The sequence below is a fragment of the Talpa occidentalis genome, unplaced genomic scaffold (genome assembly GCF_014898055.3).
Source record: "Talpa occidentalis isolate TD23 unplaced genomic scaffold, MPIMG_talOcc4v2.1 talOcc4.7, whole genome shotgun sequence".
Classification (NCBI taxonomy): Eukaryota; Metazoa; Chordata; class Mammalia; order Eulipotyphla; family Talpidae; genus Talpa; species Talpa occidentalis.
In genome coordinates, this window is record NW_023605083.1 from 87,025,119 (window position 1) to 87,046,757 (window position 21,639).

The window sequence follows — 21,639 nt, forward strand, 5'->3', positions numbered from 1 at the left end:
GGTGGGGGGGTTGTGAGAGGATTTACCAGACAAAATGGGGAGCAGAACAGGCGGATTTACTGAAATACACTGCTGAGGGGAGCAGTGGGAGAGGTGTGAGACAGGAGAGGTCTGCTGCACCATGTGGGTTAGCTGCTTGGCCATAAATCGAAGTCATGCCATACTGGCTGGTGATCGTTTAACAGCACTGTCTTTCCTGCACCACCAGGGAGGCCCGTCAGTGTTTTTTAATCAGTGGATTTGCTTACTTAATGGAGGGTAGTTCACTTCCCACCTGAGGAAAGCCACCTGTTCTCGACGAGCATCCTGATTACGCATGCTTTATTTGATTTGGTAGCTGAAACTAGAGGTGAATAAGCCACACCAGCTGCACTGTGGCTGCTCCTACAGAAGACCCCAGACACAGAACACAGCAGTGCAGGGCTGGTTCACAGTGGGTACAGCCACAGTATAGTAACTAGCAACTGGTGAACCTTACCTGGTTACCTGTAACTCCACCCCCTTTCTCTATTCAAATATTAGCTAGGGGTAAACTTGAATTTAAACTAATTTATACACATTCATGTGTTCTAAACTCTTACTAGCAACCACACTCTCCCCTCACAATCAAATGAGACTGGTACAGAACACACAGGAGAGACTGGGACAGCAGGTTTCAAAAACTCACTTTATTCCAATGTGAAATGAAGACGTGATGGTTTAAAAACAAGAAAAAGTTCTTGATCAGCTGTGGGGATGCTTCACTTGCTAGCTCACGCCCCACTCCCTTTGAAACAAGGTGCTTGGACAGACCATACCCATAAGCAGCTCCCCGCAAAGCCCCCAAGCAGAGGCCCCGTTCTGTGAACAATCCCCTTACTGCTCACAAGGGTGTTGTCATCCCCCCCCCACACCCCCATTAGGGCTCCAACAGCAGGCACAGAGAAGCAGCACAGGCAGGGGGAGAGGGAGCAGGCGGCCTGTGGGGGCCACCACCTTCAATGTGTCTCCCTCCCCCCACAGCCCCCCCCCCCCCCCCCGCCGAGATACTCTGTAGAAGTGCTTGTGTGGCAAGGTCCAGGTGGGGAGCTGGGCTCCACAAAAAAGTGACAATCACTCCTATGTCTGGTAATTTCCCCCCAGAATCCATGAAACAGCCCCGGTTCCCCTAGCTCCTCACATACCCCACCCCCACTGTGCGTTAGGCAGCTCAGGTTCAAACAGGGAGGATACATTCAGACCACAGCCCCCCAAAGGCTATGCCCAGCTGGGGTGCAGGGAGTGGTGAGGCAAGTACATCCTGCTGGGGCCCAAGGGTGTGCAGTCGGGCAGGGGCTGGCAACATGGCCCACCCCATCCCCCCTCCTCCCCAGCTGCAGTCAGGCCTAACAAGGATTAGTGAAGCAGCTGCAGCTCTCCTCTTGTCACAGAGCTAAAGTGCACCCCAACCTCCAGCCATACCACAGAGCTTTGGCTCTCCATCCCAGGACGCAGGAACACTCCCCTCTTTTTTTGGCTTAAAACCTAGACTTTAAGCCAAGTTGAGCCCAAGGGTAGTGGCAGCAAAAGCGGCAGCCATAATGTCGAACATACAAATGACCTGAGAAATCTCATCTGCACACCATCCACTCAGAACTGGATCGGGCTATGTACAAGGTAGGAAGGACGGATCAAGATACGCACGGGCAGGACACACGCACACACCTGCTTGAGGATGGGGGGGTCTGAGAGGGGCATCTGCCCCTCAGTTGGGAACTGGTGCCCACATACTCCATTCACATGTCTTCAATTAGGCCTCTGCATCATATATTCATTGAACCAGTGCAAAAACTTCTTGGGGGCGGGGGGCAGTCAGGCCAGGTCAGGGTCCCAGGAGGATGTTGGGGGTGGGGTTGGGGTTGGAAACTTGGAGGAAGGGGACTTGTTTCCTCTCCCGATCTGCAGGGCATGCCCCCTTCTCCTGGAGTCTGGATCACTGGGTATCGGGGCAGCTGACTGTCCATCTGTCTCTCCTTTACCCCTGCAAGCTCAGGGAAGGGTCCTTGGCCGCCCTGGGCAAGGAATCTGCGTCCTCCGGGGCCCTCGCTGTCTCAGGCTCAGTAGCCATGGGCTCCTCGGCCTTCTCCTTGTTTTTGCTGGCCTCCTGGAGCTGGTGCCGCCGCGCCACCTCAGCTTTCAGATTCTCCAAGTCTTTTTGGCTGTGGAGAAGAACGGGCATAAAGGATAGGCGTCAGTGTGGGCTGGGCCCTCTGTCACCACACTAGCTCTGCTTACACTTGTGACAAGATAGGGCCTGTGCTTTCATCAGAGAGACGTGCATTGAACAAGTGCTTCCCTCTCCAAAGCAGAAAGGCCCGTGAAGTGCTAAAAAGTCAGAACTGACACAGCCTTGCTCCCACTCAGTCTTCACACCTAGTTCAAACCGGCTGCACTGTGGTTGCTCCTACAGAGGACCCCAGACACAGAAAACGGAGCGGCGCAGGGCTGGTTCACAGTGGGCACAGCCACAGTATAGTGGCTGACAAACCCGTGTCCCACACGGGTAGGGGGCAGGAGCAAGGCGATCACGAAGGCAGCACTTTGTAAGCGCCACACTAAAACCCCTGAGGGCAGGGGCGTAGGCACACCCCTACACTACAACAATACGAAGCCAAAGAATGAAGCCGCTTTTCATATATAGTGATCTGGAAAGATCAAGACATGTTCAATGAAGAAAAATAACACCCACGTGCATGGTTTGCTGCAATTTTGCGGAAAAAAGGAGGGGGCGGATTATACATTTGCTTGATTCCTCATCAAGTGTTTCTGGAAGGATTCACAAGAAACTTTGCATCACAGGTGGGGTAAAATACAGGTAGAGCGGGTCTCACCTGAGAGGAATGAAGAGGATGCCGTTGATGACATTGAGCTGTTCTAAGACACTGGCCATGCTGGGGGCTGTGAACTGAGGGGGGCAGGGAAGATGAGTCAGTGAGCAGGTACCAGGAGGCTGGGGTGTGGGACCCAGTCAACTCCACCTGGGACATACCTTGAGAGGTGGGATGTTGGCACTGGAGCCGTTGCGGTAGATCTCATTCATGGTGCGCTGCAAGGCCACGGCCTGCTGTGTCAGGCACTTGAGGTACTCCGAGCTCTCCTTCGTCTTCTCGTGGTCCTCGCCCAGCTACAGGATTTGAGAGGTGGCACAGGGATGAAGGGATCAGGACTACCCGAGGCCCACAGGCCCAGTTCCACCCCCTCAGCTTCTGCTGCAGCCCACCTGGGTCTTGTAGATGGTGTAGCCTTCCTTCTCATGCTGCAGAGCTGACCGGAACTCAGCTTTGCTCTCATAGACCCGGGCAACAAGGTGGTGGCTGTAAGGAGAAGTGGCGCACATGGCAAAGGAGGGACATGAGTGGGGCTGAGGTAATGGGGTCTTAACAGGGGGTGTGGAGACTACTCTAGACCCCGCTCTAGAATCTTCCCAGTGAGAAACAAGTCCAGGACTCACAGGGGAGATGGAAGTTGAGAGGAATTCCCTCAGGCGTCAGATGAAGACAGAACACTGGATCCCACGCCCGCCCTGAATCCAAGTGCTTCCCAGGACCCTGTATTGGGGCTGAGCTTCTCTCCTCCCCAGCACAGCCTCACCTGAGGGCCACCTTGAGGGACTTGGGCCCGTGATATTTGGTGCTGACGGCCAGCGCATTCTCTAGGAAGCGCAGTGACAGGTCATACTCCATTACTCCATGCAGCACCAGCCCGATGTTATTCTGGGGACAATAGAGAGGGTCCCTGGTCAGCTCCCACTGCCACGGGGTGTGGCTAGTCCCACTGTCCCCCGCCCAGCACTCACATCCAGCAGTGCCATCTCAGGGTGGTCTTCCCCGAACACGAGCAGTGTGAGGTAGCGGGCGCGGTACAGCAGGCTCAGTGCCGTGGACAGCTGGCTACTGGCGAAGCAGTACAGGGCCAGGTGCATCTGTGGAGGCAGCTGCATCAGGCCGGGGGGGCCACAGGCCCCGCAGCCCTGTGCAGCCCCTACTCCTGATAACTACTCACGTATTCCTGGATGGTATTGGGGTGCTCGATGCCCATCACTCGCTCGCTCATCAGCACTGCCTTCTGTTGGTTACTCAAGGCCTGGGAGAGGGGGAAGCTGTCATTCCAGGTGGGTCCCCCCACACCAAGTCTGCTGCCCCCACAGCAGCTCTAGCTGTATTTTCTATTTTCACTGTGCACAGCTGGAAAGGGGTCAGAATTTAGCTGTTGCGACTACAAGGTCTATGCTTTGAGATGGTTTCACCTTGGGAAAAAACTCATCTTAAGCCTTCTTCCACTTAACAAAATCTATGTAAGTACATTACCTATAAATCTAAAAGTGAGGTAATGATAATTTAAACAAACACATAGAGAGAGAAAGGAAAACAAGAGGGGGTTAGGGAGTGGGGCGCCTGTAGCTCACCTGCGCCATGAAAACTTCTCAAAGTCCCAGGGACTGACCAGCCAGGTGATTACCACGAGGCTCATAGTGGTTAAAGACAATAGCAGAGACACTGCTAGCAGCTTCCACAAGGCACTGGCAAGTGGGAACTAAGTCTCAGAATCTACACCTCCCGATGTCCTTGTGAGGGGATGCCCTGCCATCACTTCAACGGTATCCATGGCACACCAGGCTCTCAAGCTCTCCCAAGGGTCTCCCTGGTCTCTGCCTGCTTCTCCCCTGAGACCCTGAGGTGAGCAGTATTCTAAGCCCTTCTGATAGGGGGTCCAATTCTGCAGTCCTGGACTGTTATTTCCTGCTGTTGTAGAGGGTGAGAACACAGCCCCAGCTCCCTCAATTGCCATCCCCCAATGCCAGGCCAGGCCCCAGGGCCTCTGCTGACAGCCCGGAGGGTGCTCAAGGCCCACCTCGGCGTAGTCACCCATAATGTAGTGGAGACGAGCAAGGAGGCGCAAGCAGGCGCAGATCTCCACGTGCATGGCTCCGTACACGTTGTTAAACAGGTTCAGGGCCTCATTGATGAGCTCGCAGCCCTCCTTCAGGAAGCCTGCAGGGCACCCCCAAGGGTGGCAAGGTCAGGGCCGGCCAGGGGACCCCCCTCCCACCAGCCCCACCTGGCCACGCACCCTGCTGTACTTTGGCCTGTCCGCTCTGGAAGAAGTGGAAGGCATCCGAGGCCTTGGGGTTAACGTGCTTGACCACGGGGAAGATGTTGAGCACATCCTCCTCGGTGAATGCAGGTTTGTGGCGGCTGTCGAAGCTGTATTCCTTCAGCAGGATCTGGGGACACAGTCCAACAGCCACAGGCGGCCTCAGCCCCAGACTTAAATGGTCAGCACCCCCGACTTTTCACTCCTCCCCATGGACCTGAGCCCTGGGGAGACGGGCCCACCTGTATGCCGGTCTTCAGGGAGATCTCCCGCAGCAGCGTTATCTTCTGTAGGCCGTAGGTCTCCACAGCCTGGTCCACACTCTCACTAGGGGTGAAGTGGCAGGTGGGCCTGAGCTGCCCAGCACCTGCCTCAGCCCCCTCTCCATGCTGCCTCCTTACCTGAAAGCCCCTCCCAGTCGCTCTCTCCCTCGAGCCAGGACTCTAACCCTCATCCCCACTCCTGAATACAAGTGGTCATCCAGTTCCCTCTTCGTCCCTGTCCCACTGCCCTGTGACTACAGGCCAGTATCATCAGATGCCTTCTGGGAGTCCAGCCCCCTAAGCCTGCTGCACCCCAGCTGCACTCACCACTGGAGACTGAAGTCAAAGTAGTTCTTAGCCTCCTGGCAAATGTTCTTCCAAAGCTCCTGGGGAGTCATGACGGCCCAGGCTGTGTTATCTGCTGCCCCTGGGGGCCGGTTTCTCCTCCTTCTGTTCCTCTTCTTAGATACCAGCTCATCAGCAGGCAGGTGGGCCACAGGGTTGGGGTAGGAGCTCAGGAAGCAGTTCAGGAAGTGGCTGATGGCAGCCGAGAGGCCCGAGAGCTCCACTCCCTGGAGGGTTGTTTGTATCAGTCATAGGGCCTCAGGGCCCAACCCAGGGTTCTTCCCTAAAAACCACACCACCCAGGTTGGGAAGGAAGGCTGGTACCTGTAAGTATGTCTTGAAGATGTGCTTGGCAGAGCGGGTGATAAGTTCTCCAATGCCAATTTTCTGCGTAGATTCAAAGAGGAAAACCTTGATCAGGTCTTGGTCTCTATCCCAGCCCCACCGCCTCACGGCCCACCCCAGACACCACTCACGTAGATGTGGTCCAGCTGGTCACGGGCCGGGCTCCGGAGCACCAAGTCCAGCACCTTGCCCAGGTAGCGCATGTTGATGCCTCGCTGGCGCATCACCTCAGCTAGCGTGGCCCCGTCCATCGGCAGCACTGCATGGTCTATGCAGTCCTTCACCTGTGGGCTACAGCAGCTCAGGCCTCTCCTGCACCCCCAGCCTGGGCCCTCTGCCCCCTCCTGCCCTGGGTCTTCCCCAGGGGAGCTTGTGCTTTCCTGGAGCCCTGAGGAAAGGAGTGGACTAAAGCCCCAGCTTCCAGTCAGGAAGAGGGAAGGGGACAAAGCAGCAGCAAGGGCTTGAGAACATGTCCCCAACCCTTTACACAAGCCAAGGAAAACAGGACAGCAGTCACCCCTGTGACTGCCAGCTGCACCCAATGGGAAACGAAGGAGCGCGATAATGAAATGAGAGAGCACAGGCTCCCCTCTGTCTACACAAGAAGGAGCAGAGGTGATTCAGCCCCACCCCTGTGCTGAGCCTTGGAGGTCCGGGCAGGGAACCAGAGCAGCCACACAGCAGGCTTGGCTCAAATTGAGACAAATACATAACCAGACCACAGGGCTCCCTTAGAAGGGACAAGTGCACCCATCATCTATGGGGCCTAGCTACAAAGTTTGTGAGGGTGAGGACGACATGGCTTCTTATACCCTTTATTCCAGCTGACCCCCCAGGCCCTCTGTTGGACCTCTGCTCCTGTCAGCCACACGCCAGACCCAGCAGTCAGTCCACATGGAAGGCACGGCAGGGCAGAACCAACACCTGATGCCTCCTTGGCCTCTCTGGGTCAGCAGCCCCGGCTGTACACTGGGGATGAGCACTCTGCCCACCTGCCTTGCAGGGCAACAGGCCTAAGGAAATCACTTCTGCTAAAGTTCTGTAAGCTTCTGGGGTTGGAGATAATGAAGCAGCAGGGCCTGTAATAGCACCCTCCGCTCACCCCGCCCCTCCCTGGCTTCCCCTCCCTCACCAAGCCAGGAATCTGGCAGGAGAGCAGGAAGGCAGCAGCATCTTTCAGCAGCTGCTTCTGGTCCCGAACTTCCTCCTGGCAGGACTCAGGGAAGCGAACCCCTGCAGGAGGAAGAGCACAGGCCTGAACCAAGCGCAAGTGATGTAGGGATGGCAGACAGATGCTGGCCCTCAGGTGGGCCCGCAAGGTCCCAAGACAAGTGCACGGTATTCTGCCCACCCAGCCCCAAAACTTGCCTGGAGAAAAGATGTCAGGGTTGAAGCGAACGTCAAAGGCCGTGCTGCTGATGGAGCCCACCGCTTTGCATGCATTACGAATCACCTCCCGGCTTCGGGGGTCTGCTGTGGAGACACGACAGGCTGGGGGGCAGCCCAACTCCACCATTATGTAGGGCTGGTCTACTCCCAGCCTCCCCCCGGTCCCTCTTGGAAACGGCGGCTGCCTCTTTCTGGGCTGGGTCATGAGCCACCCCAGGCAAGCACCAGCTGCCAGGACAGGACTGCCGCACCCCAGCATCCACAGCAACCCCACCTGTCCCATCGTCCGAGGCGATGGTCTCTGCCAGCTCCTTCACTTTGGCTAGGCCACTAGCACTGCTACCCTCCTCCTCATTTCCTGCCTCAGGTCCTGCAGGATCCTCAGGCTTGGACACCAGGGAAGGAGATTCACCATTTTCTAGTGAGGTGAGGTTCTCTATTTTGCTGGCTTTCTGCTGCATCAGCTGCAAGGCTGCCAGTTTCATGAAGAGGAGATACCTAAAGTGGCAGAGTAACAGACAGGAAAGGGTATATGCAAGTCTCACTGGCTGGGCACCTCCTGTTGACTGGAGACCAGACTAGGTCCCAGGCTCCAGGCGTACTGGGGCAGGACACAGTGAAGCCGGGGACTCTCCCTGCCCGGTGTGCAAGTGTCAGCCTGTGCGTGCACACCCCGGCAACTCCAGCAGGCGGCAGCAGGTCCTAGCAAATACCAAGATCTCCCCATGTGGAAAGAGGACAGCTAGGGGCACAGGAACTGGCTCAACATGCAGGTCAGGGCTCTCAAGAGAGACAGGAACCCCACTGACATTTTGAGAGGGAAAAATATTTGTGGTGTGGGTCATTTGTGTGGCTGATTCCTAAGCACTAAATGCCAACAATAGCAACACCCTGCCCCTCCTCCAAGCCCTTGGCACCAGGACATTCAAAAATACCAATGTAGCTAGTCTGTGACCAACATAAAGCTCTTATAGTGTTGGGGAGCTTGAAGATGGTTGAAGGTGTGGCAGACGGGGGCAGCAGCTATAACGACTGTGGCCAGAGCTGGCTATTCTTTCCAAAGCCTCCTGCTTTGGAAAGAAGCATCAGGCCCCAGAGCGGCTGGCTGGCTGGGTGCAGCGGGCCCGGCCCCTCCTGCAGGCCAGCTTCTCACCTGTGCTCCACAAAGGCATCCACCAGCTCCTGGCGCAGGCAGCAGAGCTTGTGCCGGTGGGTGCGGGGGAAGCCGGCGCGGGTGCACTCCTCAGGCAGCGTCTCCCCGGGCACAGGCAGGAAGTTGAGGTCAGGGGGGAAGGTGCGCAGCAGGTCCAGGATGTAGTGGCGCCCATCGTTGCCGATGATGCCCTTGCACTCGACAGAGGAGCAGAGCTCCACCTCCTCATCACGGTCATTGAGCACCCGGTGCCGCAGGATCTTGAGGGGCCGGCTCGTGCGTTCTAGCAGCTCCAGGTACCGTGGGTGCGTCACCACCGTCTTGCCAAAGTCAATGGAGCCATAAATGACACTCTGTTCCTGGTCCCGCTCCAGGATGCCAGGGATGATGGACTGTGCTGTGACGCGGTAGCCACGGTAATCCACCACCACCGTGCCCAGGGTGTACAGCCCCTCCACGTCCACGGCGTTGTATGTGCGCACCCCATTCAGGTCGTTGGTGGGTGCTACATAGGCCGCCACGTCCCCACCAAAGTCCTTATAGTGGTCACGGACATCAAAACCCAAGCTGAAGAAGATGTTGTTCCAGATGAACATCTGCATCCTGGTCTCCTCGCTGGGGTTGATGGCCATCACGTTGCCGTCGATGACAGCCATGGCGCCCCGTGTGGCTGCCGCCGTGAAGTCGCTGTGCACCTAGGTGGGGCCGAGGTTGGGAGGGTGAGAGGCTTGCCAAGCTCACCCAGGCAAGCAGACTGCTCTGGGCCAAGGGATTCTAGTCTCAGTTTTCTCACATTTGGAAAAGGGCAGGAAACTCAAAAAACAAACTCAAAACTTATAAACTCAGCAGAGCTTAGTGATTAACAAGGCGTATAAGACTGGAGTGGATTTGGGATCCACCAACTATATACTAGGTGAACTTGGACCTCCAAACCAGCTTGCATGTCTATAAAACAGTACTGACCTTTACAGGAGATACTGTCTATAAAGCCCCCGTTATACTTCTTAGCACCTAAGACATTTAGATCTTACTTTACTATTATATCTAAGTGATAAGAAGATGTATCTTAAACACATATTTTGAATGCACTACTTTTTCCTCATTGCAGCAAAAGTACTAATGATAGGGGCCTCCTGGGTGGGTAGGGGTTAAGTCTCAGTGCTATCACTGCCATGGCCTGAGTTCGATCCCCAGCCAGGGAGCTGACCCACATGGCACAGCAGACATCTCCTGCCTCGCCTGCTGCTCCCCTCAGCAGTGTATTTCAGTAGATCTACCTGTTCTGCTCCCCAACTCTGTCTCTGGTGAATTCTCTCACCACCACCCCCGCCCCTGCATCTGCCCCGGTTTTTGTATGAATAAATAAAAATAAATCTTAAAAAAAAAAAGAAGTACTAATCATAGCAGGACATGTGTGCCCAGACAAGGGCCCCACTGCAGTTTGTGGAGAGTGGAAGACTGTCAGTCCCCATCACATTGGAGGCAGGTCCCTCCCTGTCCCATGGACTCTGAGTCTTAGAGGGGCAGAAAAAGGAACTGGGAGAGTCTTTGGGAGGTGGGAGGGGCTAGCAAGATACCTCATGGGCACCCTGACTGACCTTGAATATGGCTCTTTCTCGAAGAAGTCGTTCAGGCAGGTTCTTTCGGGGCAGCTCCCTCGTCGTCTGCAGCTCCTCATTCCAGTCCCGGGTCTGGAGAGGGACAAAGGAGGAGACACCAGCTCAGCCTGAGCCTCACAACCTGCTCTAGGCAGTCCTTTCTTCCACCTCCTCATGGACAGTCCTCCACACTCCCAAGTGAACAAGACAAACAAACAGAGCTTCCAGGGAGGCACAGGGAACCCGGCCCAGCCACCCCCTCTCAAAGGAGCAGAAGTAAGGTGCCCAGTGAGGGCAGGGCCAGGCCGCAGGCACCTGTCCAGGAATGTGCTCCTCGTAGCCCAGCCTCGAGGTATAGGCATCCTCTGCACGCACACAGTCCATGGCATGCTCTGCTTGGGGAGCCGTCCAGCTGTACACCTGGAATGGGGTGGCGATCCTCTCAAATGGGTGGCGCTGGACCCTGAGTCAGGAGAGAGAATTCCAGTTGCCGAGTCCAGGGGCCTGCCCTGGAACCCTTTTCCTTCAAGGTCCCCACCAGCTCCAGTGTCTCACCAACCAACAGAAATAAACAGGAGTGGGCCCTAGGCACTGGTGGCTGAGGACACAGTTTCTTAGGGTAGAAGCACTGGCATTCAGGCTGGCCAGTTCACCCCATACCCCCAGGGGAAGAGACCAGGCAGGGACAAATATGGGCAAAGGAACTAACTACCTTTTCTTCTGCAGCACAGCAAAGTTTTTTTTGAAGGTCGGGCTGATCTGGTTGAGCAGCTCCACCAGGGAATGGCTGAGGAAGCGGGGGCTGGCAGGCTTGGGGTTGAAGTGATAGGCTGTGGACCTGAAGGAAGAGGGAGTGGCTGCACAGGGTGTCCCAAGCCCTGTCCTCTGGCCCCTGGAGCAGGCTCACACAGGAACTTACTGGTTCAGGTAGAAGCCCCTCGTGGAAGCTGTGATGCTGACTTGCCGGTCCTCAGCTGTGATCACAAACAGGTACATGAGGTCCCCGTGCATCTTGCGGTTCCCTGGAGGCGGATTCCAGCCACTCATGGTGAGTACTTTCAGGCACTGCAGAGGCTGCAAAAATGGCCAAGTATGAGCAGGCCAGGCCTCCTGAAGTGGCAGCCCCCTACCCTGCCAGACCCACTCCCCAGCTCTACTCCAGAAGTCCCACCTTCCAGTCACGGTTCTGAGGCTGCAGGGGACATAAAGGCCGCTCCCGGCTCCCTGGAAGGATGTACTCGGGTGGTGTGCAGTCGATGGGGTCCATCTCTAAGCCCTTCTTCCGCTTCCCGCTGTCTGAGGGACCAAAGGCGGGTGGTCAGCACAAGTCTCTCGGGGGCCAACCATCTCCCTGCGTGCGTTCCCTGCCCCCACCAGATGGAAGGGCTGGCCCTCAGCCCCTTCACCAGCCCTTGATCTCCTTGCTCCAGGCCCTCTGTCCAACCCCCAGCCCCAGTGCCTCCCGTACCTCCCAGGTCACCGTCAGTAAAGACACTCAGGAAAGACAAGGAGTTGCAGTCAACACCGTTGAAGGCATCTGACGGGTCCAAGCTCTTGAGCAGGTCTCGGACATGGCGTACGTGGATTCGGGCCTCTCGCACTGTGTACGGCTCTGCGTTGGGGGAAGGGTGTTTGTGTTACCAGGATTCTGAACCCCCAGACAACTTTCCCAGCATAGAGAAGTTTGCCATGGGTGATCTTAATGTTCAATTGTAGGCTTCTATGTACAAATTCCGGAATAAACACACAAACTGGAGTTCCAGGTGCAACAAACACATCTGTCTGCTTTGAAAGCATCCTGTTTGCAAAAAACCTTTTGCCAAATGTTGGCAAACACCTCTAAAAATGTACACAGGCCTCAAGGAGACTCAAAAACCACCTGTACTCTGTTCACAAGTCTCACAGGCAAGCAGGCTGGCAGAGCTGCTGGCCCTGTAGCTTGTGTCCTCTTTCAGAGCAGCCCTTGCTCAGGGGCAGCCTGAATTCCCAGGACCCCAATCTACAACACTGCCCCCAATATTGTTTTGTAGAATTTTAACAGGAGTCTTTGAAGTAAGGGACGGGTTCTGTGATCAAGTAAGTTTGGGCACAGTTGGGTTAGCAGATTTTTTCCCCCTACATTTAGTGGAACCCGAGCATGTTCTCCATAGTCCCACACAAAAGCCCATGGCCCCATACTAAGTCTGACCTCCCCACCCGAGAGTCATGAAATTTTAGTTTCCTTAGAAGATTAGCTTTTATCTCTACAGAATTTGGACTGATTTCAAGCTCTTGCTGAATAACGTTGTTGTTTATTTAAATCATGACTCTGATAGTTAACCCATGACTTTGGAGGGTGCGCAGGTAATAGACTAAAAGCAGACCTGTGCTCCAGGGTGGGGGAGTGTGGCACAGCCCTGCCTGTGTGCCCTCCCACACAGGCTGCCCAGCTTCCAGACCAACCTTCCACTACACGTAGCACTGAGCCCTCCTGTAGCCCCTCCACGCTGCGGAGCTCTGAGAAGTGGTCCAGCATGTTGCCATCCAAGTGCAGCGAGAAGCAGGTGCGGTGACAAGTGTCCTCACGATCCATGAGCACCTGGTGGATTTCCTGTACCATCTCCTGGGGGGAAACCTGCCAGGAAGAAGGCCCCAACTGCCCTGATGAGAAGCCATATGGTAGGAGCAAGGACACGTTGCTTTCTCCAGCCCAAAGAATCTGGGTCCCTAGAATTAATGCCCTGCCCATACATAGCATGCCCATCTCTACCTGTCTGTGTGCACAGAGTATATACATGTCTGTGGGACAAAGTCTGGCACTGTTGCCCATAGGCCTAAACTATTATGCAGACCAAGAGCAAGTCCTGCACAGCAGTGGGAGACATATAAGAATGGGGAAAGAAAATAGGTAACTTGCCTCCTCTCTTGCCCAGTGCCAAAGTTCCCAGGCAAATAGCTTCCCCCTTCAGAAGGGGTACTTTGGGGTCCAGGTCAGTGAGCACAAAGGACATAAGCAGGTCTACTTGGTTCCCCAATGAGGTACCCAGCTGGAGTCTCTTCTGGGTTGGATCTGCTCTTGGAGACCCTCCAATACTACCCTCCACTCAGGCAGATGGTAAAACCAGGGCCAGAGAGAGTTGACTTACTAAGGGCATAGAGCAGAAAGCTGGGAAGTTATGGGACCCCACTCTACCAAGCTGCTATCACACCTCTCCTCAAACAGGGCTGGCAATCCCAGCTGGAAGCTGCCCCTAGCAATGGGGCAGTGACGTGAACCTGGACTTCCTTGTCCACCACACCTGGTGAGTGACCTGGGCAAGGCTCAGGGCCTTCAGCTTTCCTCCTTACAACACAGGGCCAGGATGAGCAAGCACAAGACTTGGTTTTCCCCCATCCCTGCCCCATCTTACCTGGAGGGAGAAGGGCTCAATACCCGGTGCCAGGATCTTCACAGAAAAGCCGGTATCCTGAATGACAATGACTTCCTGCCCAGTGGTCTCCTCCCCTGGCTCGGCCTCATCCAGTCCATTTTCCCGGGGCACCTCAGCTGCTCCCTCTTCCTTCTTCAGACTCTCTGAGCAGTCCCCATTAAGTAGCATGACTGATGGCAGCTCTGGGGGGTGGCGAGAAAGGAGATGAGTTAGACAAACCTAGCTGGTTCAGGTGGGGCTCTCCGCTTCACCCACCTCAGTAGGCACATGCCTTACAGAATGGCATCTGCATGTCCTCCTGAGGCTCTACCTGCATGTCCCCCTGAGGCTCTACCTTGGACACCACAGTACCACCTCAACCCGGGTTCAAAATTTCCCTTATCCCTGGCCAACTGCAGGTAACTGCGCTTTCCCTTCAACATCCCGGGCCCTTCCTTTCCACCCACTCCTCAGTCTAACTGTCTGGTTGCCATGTGAGCACACCACCCAAACCACTATCCTCTTAAGTCACCAACACCACCCTAAGGCCAAACCCAAAGGTCTGCTCTGGCCTTAAGGCATCTGGCTACTCAGCAGCACCCTGCTGCTCCTCACTTCCTCCTCCTCCTCATCCCTGACAGACATCAGTTCTCTTGTTCCTCTCTCTCCAGCTCCACCCTCTTGCAGGGGTCCAAGCTGTAGGTGTCCCTCGGCCCCGCCCCAGCCTCTCCTCGCTGTTACCTCCCCTCCCCTATGGTTTTAACACCCTTTGACCCCCCCCCCCCCATGGCACAGCTCAGTCAAATTTTCTAATATGTGACCATCCCTTAGGCGTTACCAAAGATTCATCTTGCTGGGGTCAAATTCATCTTCCTCTACAAACCAGCCTCTGTTCTATGACTGCTGCCTCACTCCTTGTCACCCCACCTAATCTCCAAACTGTTCACAGAACCTGGCCTCTGCAGCCACAACCCCGGCGTAAGACATTTCCCCTATCTCAAGTGGACCACCTGAAACCGTCCTAATATTTTCTTTTTTAAAAAGATTTTATTTGTTTATACAAGAACTGGGGTACAGGGCCTCCCTGGTGGTGCAGCGGTTGAGCGCTGGGCTGCGAAGCTGCCCGCAGCCTCTGCAGCGCTGGTTCGATCCCCCGGCCACGGGCGAAGGTCCCACATGGCGAATAGACCTCTCCTGCCGCCCACTGCTCCCCTCAGCAGTGTGCTTTGTCCTTCTGCCTGTTCAGCTCCCCGCTCTGGTGAATTCTCTCACCCTCCCGCACTTCTGACTGTACCCAGTGCTTGTATAAATAAATAAATAAATCTAGAAGAAGAAGAAGAAAAAGAACTGGGGTATAGGCCAGAGCTGCGGGGGGAGGGGGAGAGGATTCACCAGAAACAGAGTGGCGAACAGAACAGGCAGTTTGGCTGAAATACACTGCTGAGGGGAGCAGTGGGTGAGACAGGAGAGGTCTGCTGTGCCATGTGGGTCACCTCTTTGCGCCACCAGGGAGACCCCTTCCTAATATTTCTCAGTGCTCACAAGATAGGAACTTCTCAGACCAACACTCTGAGGCAACAGCCTAAAGCCCAGCTTCCTGTCAAGGTCTAGCTATACCAAACTACTCGGAAGTCTGAGGACAGATCACACATCTCCCCTCCTCTGTGCTTGTTTATACTGTTCCCACATACCATTCTATCACATGGTATCCTATCAGGAAAACTCCTATTCAGCCATCAAGGTCTAGGTGAAATAAGTCCTCTTTAAAGTCTGCCCAATGACCCCTGACAGAACTATGACCTCCCCGCTGTCCCCCAGAGACAGGATGACCACCTACTGGAGGACATGTTCTGCTGCACTGACAGCCATGCTCGCCAGCACCCTATGTTCCTCCATCTGTGTTGCCTGCACTCAACAGAAAAGCACTGAATTCATGAATTATGCAAACACGTAGTTGAGTTCAGTATTTGTGAACAGTACCCAACTCATATGCTGTGGGGAGAGAAGGGGGGCAGGTAACTAACCTTCCATTTCGTCCAGGCACCAAGAGGGACAAAGGAGTCCCTTCCCTGCCTTAGGGAACAGAGGACCTCCTCACAGAAACCAGCAAAGAGAGGCCTGCCTAGAGGCCTATATGGCACACAGCTTCTGCCTGACAACCAAACTGGCCCTTTGATGGACTTGGACCGATCAACTCACCAGACCAGCCCTCTAGACCCCAGCATTGCTTCTACACCCAGCTGTTGTTAGGAGTGGGGAGAGGCTGCATTTCTTCAGAGCCACAAGAAACAAGGAGCAGGGGCCTTGGGCCAAAAGATAAGCCCAGCACAGAAGGACATGCCAGGGGGACTTGGAGAGAAGTCACTCCTCCCTCTTCCCTGTGTCCCTCTTAACTTTGTGATAAACAGGCCGCCAGGAGTTCAGATACAGTCCTCCCCACCTTTGTCTAAATAAGGATGTCTGAGGCCCACAAAAGTTTAGAGCCTTGCCCAGGGGCAGGAGTCAAGAAAGGCCCTGGTTTCTCCACGGAGGGTCCACACCAGCTCACTGCTTCACCGCCCTCAGTTCTGGCCACCTCAGGAGTTTCCATGATTGTCGTCAAGCCCAAGCCCAAGCCCGTGCCCGTGCCCCGCACACCTCTCCAGAGCTGAAGTGCGACTCACAAGAACCACAGGACATACAAGGATCTCTCCTTCCAGACCCCACTGCCCAAGTCAGGGCAACCCAAAGTCCCCAAAAATGAGCAACCAGGCCCAAAGGGACAATGTGGCCAATTCTATGCAAAGCAGTCTGGACAGGAGGGCAAGGAGAAGGTCAGCTTTCAAAAGACAGCAAAAAGGATGGCAGATATGAGGAGGCGCTTCCCCCACTGGACCCTTGAGAAAACTTAGCTAGCTGGTAAGTCAGGGGGATGACAGGAGGTGCAGTAAGGGACTCCCACCCAGTAAAGAACAGCAGTTTTACAGTTAGAGAGCCCAAGGGTGGGAAGTCGGAGACCCAGACCCAGGCCAGCAGCCTGCACTCCCAGGATAGTCCAAGGAGCAGGGATGAGAGACAAAGTGAGGGTGATCACAGTTCCCTGACCCAAGCCAGGGAGCCTGCCCAGAAGATACTTTGTATAGGTTCCTGCCCCAGGTCTCCAATTCCCAGGTTTCCTGGGCCTCCATTCCCCCCAGGACAATCCACCCTCCACCCTCTCCGACTCCCTCTCTAGCTTCCTCCAAGGGAAGCTGAAAGGCTCCCTACCACTTGATTAAGGCCAAGTGGGGCTCCCACTCCCCTACAGCCCACCTGGTGCAGTTGGCTGCTGTCCTCTCCTGGGCTCCGAAGTCTCAGGACTGCCATGGCAGTGTGGCTGCCGGCTCTCAGGCTCAGGCCTAGCACTGCCAGTGTCCCTCGTTCCGGTCTCTGCCACTACCCTTACCCCCATGCAGCTGGTCGGCCCTGGGCTGGAGCTCCGGTTGGCTTCGGGTTTCAGTGGGGCCAGGCCTGCTGGGGCGGCCCCAGGAAGGGCACACTCCCCCTGTCTCGCATCCTGCTCAAGGTCGGCCGGAAGGACGGCTGTGGGCCAGGAGGCCTCGGTAACTCCAGGACCCCGGGTGGAGCTACTACCGGCACTTGGATCCACCTCCCCAGACTGCCCCAAATGGGGGTCACTGCTGCTGAAGTCATTAAGGGGACAGGAGAGCCCAGAGTTTGGGGTACCTGGGCCCCTCAGGATAGAGGGCCCTGGGCACTGGCTGGCAGAGGAAGAGCCCAGCAAGGGGGTCCTCTCTTCTGCTCCAACCCCAGGGGGAGTGGGCAGAACCGCTTCAGCCAGCAGCCGGCAACAGCTGGTGCAGACCCGGGCCCAGGCCATGAGGTAGCCAGCCCTGTCCACCAGTCGCAGACACTGAGCACCCCGCCTGCCTCCTGGGTCAAGTAGCTGACTTGGGCCTCTGGCTCATGCTGCCCCCTGCAGGTGACCTGGCAGCTCTCCCCTTCCTGAGAGTCACTGGTTCTGGTAGAAGTGGGGGAGGGGCCTCCAGTCTCCCAGAGGACAACTGCATCCATGCCCCAGGCCTCCAGCTCCACCAAGAAGCTGGCAGGCTCCAGCTTCCCTTCCCAGCAGCCCCTGTGCTGCCAGGAGAAAACCAAGTCTCTCCCCTGGGGAAAACAGAGCTGGCAGCAAGAGGCCGAAGGCCGTTCAGCTGTGCAAAAGAAACATGCCCAGCCTCGCCAGGGCGCCTTCCCAGGGCCTCTGACTTGTTGCCAGGGCCCAGTCAGGACTGCTCAGGCATCCATACTAACCAAGGTGGGGGTAGGGAACTAGGCTCACTCCAAGCCCCCCTCCCCTCCAATCCCATCCTTCCCAGCAAGGCCAACAGCCTCTCCATAGCCCCCACCAACAGTTCCAGTCCTCATCAATGACCAGATGGAATGAAGGGCCAGGGCCAGGCAGAGGCCCTCTGATCCTATTCTCTTCCCCAAACATACCCTAGCTCTTTGGAAAAGGGGGTGGGGCAGGGCAGCCTAGCTATGATCTGATAGTATGCATGGCCACCTCCACTCTGGTTACCACAGTCAATGCTCATTCTAGGACTAGCCAAAAGCAGGTCCCTCGATCAACCCATCCAGCTGACCTCACTTGAGGAAACTGAAGCTCTAGAATGCTAGTAAGCAAGTTTCCCACAGCCACAGGGCCACAGAAGCTAAGCCAGATGAAGGAAAAAAACAGGTTCATCAGATGCCCAAGCCCATGCCCAAGTGCCACTCCCCTAGGCTACAGAACCCATTGGTAAACAGTATCCCCTTCCTCCTCCAGGCCTCAAGTCTCAGTCCAGGAGGCAGATCTGTCTCCAGTCACAGGAGCCCCCAAGTCTCTACACCCCTCTGTTGGCGCCTCCTCGCATATGCCAGGAGCCCTGAGGATCTGGGTTGTAGGGAGGGGGAAAGGTGGTCCTCCACAGAATGGAAATGGGTTACCCAAATAGCACTGCACATACACCAGTCTTTATTGGCCAGTCCAAAATAAAGAAATTGCACAGGAGGCCCATAGCCAGCAAAAGCCGTTAAAAAAGAAACTTGGACCATACGAGAGGCCTTTGTGTGCTGCATTCAGTAGAAGGTGCCAGGGCAGGCCCCGCCCCAGGCAAGGTCTCTGAGCAGATGAGGCCCCAGCAGGAAATAAGGTCCTAAAAGTTCTACACCCCATCCCAAGAGTCCAGGACTTCAAGGGAAGGAAGTTAGGGCAAGTGGGCAGCCTATGGAAGACCCCAAGGAGGTGGGCACCTCTTTGCCTCCTCCCTGTCCCTCCAGGACAGAAGGGTCTAGGGATAGTCCAATGTTCCTTGAGTTGTTCTTCCTACCAAGAGAAACCTTCGGGATCCTGTTGAGGAGTCCTCTAAGGCCCCCAAGCTCCTCCCTAGGCTGCAGTCCTCCTCCCCTCTGGGCCTCAAACTCAAGGAACCCTCCCCTAGGCAGAAGGAACTCACTACCTTGAACTTGAAAAACCTGCCGGTTCTCTTAATCCCTAAAAGCAACTTTATTCTCAAGAAGGTAACTGACCCTTGCTTTCTCCCCTCCCCCTAAAAGGCCTTGATCATTTCCTCAAATAGACTAGAGAGCCTTCCAGAGCTGGATTCTGAGATCAGAATGGTTGAGAGCCTGCTGGGAGTCTCCATTAAGGCCCCCTCCTTTGAATAGGTTCAGGCTGGTTATAATTCAAGCCCTAGCTACCTATCCTAATTTCCCAGTGAAGTCAGGAATCAAATGTGCTCGGTTTCCCCAAAATCAACAGCTGTGCCCTTGCCTGGTCCCGGCTGACCCAGACATAGCCTCTCAGTACACAGCTAAGAGGGGGTTTCACTTACACCCTCAGAGATCCTCCAAAGACTCCCCTCAGCCTCCACCTTCTCAGTATATGATCCAAACCAACATGCCTGCCAGCTTCCTTTGGGACAGGCTGGAATAGACTTGACCGCTAGCTAGAAATTAAAATGTTCCTCTCTCAACAACTAAATCACTGTGTGACCTTGGACAAGTCACTTCATCTCCTTATGTCTCTTTGCTGGAGAGGAATTTGGTCAGCCCCGACCTCCTCTTATCTGGTGGCCCTATTACTGATTCAGGCTGGAGTCATCAGCATCTGTCCTTCTGCCCAAACCGTGGCCTTGTCTGGGCAATCAACAGTACTTATGCCCTGCAAGGTAACCCCATTGTGATGGGTAACACAGAGATCGTGCCTAATGCTGTTCCTGTCCTGACTCACTGGAGAAATTGGGACGGGAAATAAAGATGACACATTCCTGTTATGGAGAGTTGTGAAGTGGGACACACGGGTAGTTCTGCACTCTCATGACCACCCAAGGCAGGGACCAACCCTAAGATTTGGAGATGACAACTGAGGGGCTGGGAAGGGGCTTCCAGTCCCAAGGCAGCAGTATAAGAAGTGATAGAAGGAATGGAGGGAACAGAGGAAGTCCAGGAAAAATGGAGACACAGCCCTCACTGGAGAAAAGCTGCAGCCACTCCTAAAGCCACGGCCACACAGCCCCCATGGGGGAGAGCTGGGGAGCCGACTCCACACTGTTGACCTTTGCCTTAAAACAGCAACTCTGGGCTGACCCACTTTTCGCAATAAGGCGGGTTAATGATCAAGTTCTAGCACAAACACCTCCTCCTGCCAAGGAGTTTGGCTTTGCCCTCATACAAAGGCAGACCCCTAGGTCTGCGGACTAGGCCAACACCCAGCAGAGCAGAGAGATCAGAGCCTGAAGATCTGAGGTTCCCTCTGGGAGTGAAACAGAGAACCCCCGCACAACACACACCCCAACTCCCACTCTTCGCACGGACCAAACCTGGGAAGTCCCAAGTTAAGCCTTACTCTCAGGACTGCAGACTTGTGCACAGGAACTACCTGGGACCCTGTCACGGTAGAGTAACTGACGAAGCAAGTGTCAGGGACCCCAGTCGGGAGATCTCCCCTAGCCGGGCGCTGAGGGGGTGGGGCCGTCGATTCCATCCGTCTGCGGCGACCGCGCACCCCGAAACCGTGTGCGCGCACGTGCCCCCTACACCTGGCGCGCGTGTGCCCACAGCTGCTGCCCGCTGCCACCGCCGTGCCCGCGACCCCACGTGCGAAGCCCGGGCCGCAACCGGGGGCGACAGTGAAGGTGACCTTCAGGGCGGGGGTGGCCCGGTGGAGAGCTCGGCGAGATGCAACCGGGCCCGGCGCGGAGGAAACGCGGCGGTCCCCGCGCAACCCCGAACCCGCCCGCCCACTCGGCCCGGTCCAGCTTCCCCACCCCGCTGCCCGCTGGTCCCGGCCCCGCTCACCGGCCGCGCCTGGCCGCCCTTTGCCACCGGCCTGAGAGCTGGGCTCCCGGGCGCTGTCGGCCGGGGCGGCCGCCGGTAACTCGTCCGTTTTGATGACCATGGCGGCGGGAGCGGGCGTCCGGCTCGGCTGTCCGCGCCGCCCGCCGCGCCACTAACCCAAGTGCCCTGCGCGCCGCGGCCGCTGCGGGAAGGACGGAGTCTCCGGCCCACGTGGTGCGCGCTGTAGCCTTTGACCCCACTGCCGCTCCCCTGCCCCGCCCTCGCGCCCGGCTCGGCCCACGGTGGCCCGCCAGGGACAAAATGCACCGCGCCTCCTTGGCCATCCACCAACCGAGCGACTTTCCCGAACGCCTTAAAGAGAACGTAGCCAGACTCGGGAGAGAAAGAGATTTCGGGCCCCCTCGAGGGGCGGGGCTTCGGAGAGACGTCCTTGCCGTTTGCTGCCGGTCGGGCGGGCGCCTTGACCTTGGGTGGAGACTCGTCTAGGACTGCCATTGCTTACCGTCCCCTCCCCCAATGGCCCTCTGCTTCCTATTGCAAATCTGCCAGATAACCACGCGGTCTCTAATCTGCGGTGTTAGCGTGACCCTCAGTGCCCGGTTTACCAAGCTTCCCGCCGAAGGGGGTGGGGTTTGTTAAAGAGAGAGTGGAGGGCATCCCTAGGGGTGGCAAGTGGCTAATGGGAATGAGGTGTCAGAAATGGACCCACCAAACTTTGTCCTGAACCG

At 56.0% G+C, this 21,639-nt stretch overlaps 1 protein-coding gene across 5 annotated transcripts; it reads right to left on the bottom strand.

Moving 5' to 3' along the window:
• Window positions 1–1,025: 1,025 nt before the first annotated feature.
• On the bottom strand, window positions 1,026–21,038 carry CLUH (clustered mitochondria homolog). Of its 5 annotated transcripts, none has more exons than XM_037492086.2 (26): window positions 20,912–21,038; window positions 13,595–13,797; window positions 12,648–12,819; window positions 11,674–11,817; window positions 11,377–11,501; window positions 11,125–11,279; window positions 10,918–11,043; window positions 10,521–10,668; window positions 10,206–10,298; window positions 8,608–9,302; window positions 7,729–7,952; window positions 7,434–7,535; window positions 7,198–7,298; window positions 6,197–6,349; window positions 6,045–6,107; window positions 5,703–5,947; window positions 5,355–5,439; window positions 5,089–5,242; window positions 4,870–5,009; window positions 4,021–4,101; window positions 3,815–3,940; window positions 3,610–3,731; window positions 3,239–3,332; window positions 3,008–3,142; window positions 2,850–2,923; window positions 1,026–2,177 (listed from the first exon to the last, which is right to left on the bottom strand). In XM_037492086.2, the coding sequence occupies exons 1-26, from the start codon at window positions 21,009–21,011 to the stop codon at window positions 1,994–1,996; spliced, it is 4,044 nt and encodes a 1,347-aa protein (XP_037347983.1). In that variant the 5' UTR covers window positions 21,012–21,038; the 3' UTR covers window positions 1,026–1,993. The 5 variants fall into 5 exon arrangements, with proteins under 5 accessions (XP_037347983.1, XP_037347982.1, XP_054545443.1 ...); XM_037492085.2 differs by having other exon boundaries at window positions 7,434–7,538; XM_054689468.1 differs by lacking the exon at window positions 20,912–21,038 and adding an exon at window positions 20,460–20,592 and having other exon boundaries at window positions 7,434–7,538.
• Window positions 21,039–21,639: the final 601 nt, after the last annotated feature.